The 4747-nt window shown below is 47.0% G+C and overlaps 1 protein-coding gene across 2 annotated transcripts in view; it reads left to right on the forward strand.

Moving 5' to 3' along the window:
- The first annotated feature begins 4385 nt into the window (after positions 1 to 4385).
- Sycp3 (synaptonemal complex protein 3) overlaps positions 4386 to 4747 on the forward strand; it is a 14298-nt gene continuing 13936 nt past the window's right edge. The window contains exon 1 of one of the 2 annotated variants that reach the window (XM_031350254.1): positions 4386 to 4528. In XM_031350254.1, coding sequence (XP_031206114.1) covers positions 4482 to 4528 — 47 coding nt within the window. In that variant the 5' untranslated portion in view covers positions 4386 to 4481. Of the gene's footprint in view, positions 4537 to 4747 lie in introns of both variants that reach the window. The other variant, XM_031350255.1, reaches the window with a different exon arrangement.

Genomic DNA, 4747 nt, shown 5'->3' on the forward strand with positions numbered 1-4747 from the left:
TACATGTTGCAGTATTTTTTGGGTATATGCCCAGGAGTGGTATAGCCGGGTCCTCTGGTAGTACTAGGGACGTGTCTTTAATCCCAGGAGGCAGAGGCAGGTGGAGCTCTGAGTTGGAGGCCTGTGTGTTTACAGAGCCAGTTTCAGGACAGCCAGGTTACCCTACGCAGGCTGAACAAGCCACGGGGAGCAAGCCAGTGAGCAGCATCCCTCCGTGCACATCAGCTCCTGCCTCCAGGTTCCCTCCCTGTCTAAGTCCCTGTATTGATTTCTTCTTCAAGGACTATAGATGTGAAAGTAGAAGCCAAATAAACCCTTTCCTCCCCAACTTGCTTTTAGTCATGGTATTTCATGATATCAATAGTGGTCCAAACTAAGACAGAAGGCAAAGAACGGCAGCAGGCCTCTTAGAAATACTGTCAGAGACAGGATTAAAATAGAAGGGATCCCTAATAGTGTTGGGGGTTGACTCTCTCACATAGGGTGGGTCTCAGGCTGGGGCAGTTCTCTCTGTTCTCTTTTTTGGAGAGTTAGTCAGTCTCTCAGTCTCTGCTCCATCTTTATCCCTGCATATCTTGTGGGCAAGATAAATTTTGAGTTGAAGGTTTTGTGGGTGGAACTTCAGTCTCTCTATCCCCTGCTGGTAGGAATCTCAGCTAGGGTCTCCCCCATAGACTCCCTGTATCTTTCCCCATCCCAGGCCTCCAGCTAGTCCCAGAGATACCCTCCCCCAAATGATTTCCATTCTCACTCCAAGCTCACTCCATTGCCCCCTCCCCAAACTCAATCACCATCCCTCTTTCCTTCTTCATCCCCTCTCTTGCCCCCCCCTCCATCCATCTCCAGTGACTATTTACTTTCCTCTTCTGAGTGAAATTCGTGCATCCTCCCTTGGGGTCTCCTTATTATCCAGTTTTTTGGGGCCTGCGGATTGTAGCATGGTTATCCTCCACTTTTTGACTAATGTTCACTTATGAGTACACACCATACATGTTTTCTGGCTCTGGTCTGGGTTATCTCCCTCGGGATGATATTCTCAAGTTCCATCCATTTGCCTGCAAAGTTGACACTATTGATGACACTTTGCTTTGCTTGTAGATAGGAACCTAGCATAGCTGTCTCCTCAGAGGCTCCATCCAGCAGTTGATGGAGGCAGAAGCAGACACCCACAGCCAGAGTTCTTGTGGAAGAGTGAGGGGTAGAAGTGAGGAAGACAGAGGGGTCAAGGACACCACAAGAAGACCCAGAGTCAACTAACCTGGGCCCACAAGGGCTCACACTGAGCCACCAACCGGGGAGCATGCAGGTGCTGGACCTAGGCCCCTACACATTTGCAGCAGATAAGCAGCTTGGCCTTCATGTGAGTTTCCTAACAAGTGGAGCAGAGGCTGTCTTGGTCTCTGTCCCCTGCCACTGGATCCCCTTCCCCTAACTGGACTGGTCGATCCTCAGTGGGAGAGGATGTGTCTAGTCCTGTCAGAACTAAATGTCCCAGAGTGGAATGGTACCCAAGAGGGGTTTCCTCCTCTCTGAGGAGGAGAGGGGCTAATGGGAGGAGGGGCTTATAAGGGTGAGACTGGGAGGAGAGGAAGAAGGGGGGCTGTGATAGGGATGTAAAGTGAACAAAAAAAAATATAAATTATTGGAGAAAAAAGCACCACTGATTTAAATGAAGACAGACAGGCAGACAGACAGATAGACACTGCCAACAACTACTGAGCATTGTCAAATTCACACATATATACAGAGACGGGAGAGAACAGAAGAGGAATAAAGTGTGCATGTAATGTTGGAGTGTTTTGTTTTTTTTTTTAAAATCTGCTCCACATGACTTATCTAGCTCCAGACCTTTTCTGCTCAGCCCTTTAACAGCACAAGCACGTCTTTACAAGTGTTGGGATCATAAAAAAGAGAAAGAGCTATAAGAATATGTTCAATTTGGATCTGTGAGGTGTGGGGGAAGGGGGTGCTTCTCAGGACCATGCCAAGGCATCCCTTCCCATGAGAGACCAGCCACAGGATGGTATAGTATAGAATAGAGTTTATTCAGGGCATGGGGAGGGGAGTTAATAGCAGAGGCAGAGAGAAGGAGAGAGTAGAGAAGTAGAGGCTGGCCATGACCATGTGGAGAGAGGGGGGAGGAAGTTGGAAGAGAAGGGGAGCAAGAGGGCAAGAGGTAAGACAGGCAAGAGAGTAAGAGAGTAGGAGAGGGAGGAGGAGCCGAGCAGCCCCTTTTATAGGGCCAGGCCTACCTGGCTGTGGCCAGGTAACTGTGGGGAGGAGCATACCTGGCTGCCAGGTAACTGTGGGGGTGGAGTTTATACAGAATACCAACAAGTGTCACTCCTGAGGTCCTGGAGACAGCTTAAACAACTCTATTTCAGTCACTTCTATAAGATGTGCCTCTGATTTTCAAAGATGACTGGGCACATACACCTCTCCTTTACCCTATGTGGGTACTCCCTACAGCTAGATGCCTAGATTTAGCTGAAGTTTTGCTTGCAGTGGTTCTCAATCTTCCTACGACCATTGCCACCCTTTAATACAGTTCTTCCGCATGTTGTGGTGACCCGCAACCATAAAGTTATTTTGTTGCTACTTCATAAGTGTAACTTGAGGAATGACACCCAAAATTGACCGCTGGTTTTCAGATTACACACGCACACACATGCCTATGCACATAAATGCATGCATGGGTACACACACACACACACACACACACACACACACACACACATGCATAAGACTATTGGGACTCTATTGGGACTCGATTCTCTCTACTTTGGTCTATAGATCAGCAACACCCTTTCCACATCAAAGTAAATATAGCAAGGTTGGTTTTGTTTGAACGGATCTAGGAAAACCTGTTGAAAATCATCTGGGAAATGAAGAGTCAAAGCATCTGCAGGATGTATCTTAGGGGGGAGCAAGGTGTGAGACTTGCTGTACCATAAACTGAAAGTTCGCTAAGGTTGGGGCAATGAAAATCATGGTTTGTACCTCTCACCCCCCCACCTCCACTCCCCGTGCTCCCTCCGCCCCCGGCCCCAAGAAATTCTATATAAGCCTGCCTTCTGCTCAGTTCCCTGTTCTTTCTCACCTTCCTGGATTGTTTTCCTTCCCGTTCAATCTCTGGTGTGAGGTTTGTTGTGTGGTGTGACTTTGTGGTATTCTGTGGATCTCCACTGCCAGGATGCCTTCCCAGCAGGGCACTTGGACTGGGAAAACCTTCCCTGCCTGAACAGAGTGAGGAAACTCAGGCAGGAGCAGAGCTATTACGCTTGCCTTGGCGATTCCCTTTCCCCCTACCCGGAGCTGTGGAACAGATATATACAGCTGTTCTAGCAAATTTTTTCTTGACATAAAGCTAACAGTGTGATATACAACACAGCTGTTATAGGGAGGGCACACACTTCTTTTAAAATTTTATTTATTCTTCTTTCATATATTACATTATGAAGGCAGTTCCTCCCCCTCCTCTCCTCCCAGTCCTCCCCCTTCCCCATCCACTCCTCCTCCTGTTTCTGTGCACACACTTCTTAATACATTATGAGACATCAGTTTCTATAGGACAGAAAAGGTATTATTTTTTTCTTAAAATTTTAAACATTAAAATATTTTAAAATATTTTTTAACAATTAAAATATTTAAAAAAATATTTTAAAGAACTTAAAAATTCATGGAACTTGTAGAGGAATGATTTTTAGCACTCAAAGTCATGATAATTTTTTTATATGAAAATTAACCCAGAAAATAAATCAGAGATGAGAAGCTAGCATAAAAGACCTTATAAACCCAATTCTAGTGAATGATCTAGCACAAATCCTGAGTTTGCATGATAGACCTGGCTATCTATAATAAGAGCAGTTCTTATAGCAATAATGAATAAAAAGTTGCAGAATATTATATAAAATGTTGAACGTTTTCGTTATTGCAACACTCAGACATAAAGAAAACTGTGATGTGTTGCTATATTAAAAGACCATATCTATATTATTGAAACTCATAAAATTTAAATTAGCCATGTTTACTCCTATAATCCCAGCATTTAGGAAGCTATGGCAAGATTACTATGCGTTTGAAGCCAGCCTGGGTTAGAGTGAGATCCTGTATCAAAAAACAACAAAGAATCGAACAAAGACAGGAGATGGAGAATTTAGTTTCTATATACGCGTGAATGAGGAACCATGGGCAAAGATGGCTGGGTCAGGTGGGATGGGAGCCATGTTTATGAAAAGCTGAAAAGTGCTATTTCTCTTGGTGGACGTGAGGTATCCGTCTTGGAAGTGCCCCGCCCATCGTGTCCCTGCCGTTGGCTACCACGTGAGAGCAGGCACGGAGCACGTGCTATGTGGCGGCGGGGCGATACTTAAGCGCGTGCAAGCATAGCGTTCGGCGGGAACCAAGCGCTCTGCTGATTGGCTGAACGCTTGGCCGGGCCAGGCTATATATTCTCCTGCCCGAAGGCCAGGTTTCCTCAGATGCTTCGAGGGTGCGGAGACGTCGACGGCTCACCTGAGCAGCTGAAGTAAGGAGGTAGGGTAGTGAGAGAGAGCCATGGCAGTTTGGCCTCCGTGGGCCTCAGGAAGAGGAGGAGGCCTGGGCAGGGAGCGAAGTCGGGCCAGACTACCTCATTGATGGACCGTGGGTCACCAACATGGCCGGTGGGGGACAGGAAAGGACTGAGGGAAGCGGAGGTCAGGCCGAGGGAGTCGGGGGTCAGGCCGAGGGGGTCGGGGGTCGGGCC

This window comes from Mastomys coucha, unplaced genomic scaffold (genome assembly GCF_008632895.1).
Source record: "Mastomys coucha isolate ucsf_1 unplaced genomic scaffold, UCSF_Mcou_1 pScaffold4, whole genome shotgun sequence".
In the NCBI taxonomy this organism is placed as follows: Eukaryota; Metazoa; Chordata; class Mammalia; order Rodentia; family Muridae; genus Mastomys; species Mastomys coucha.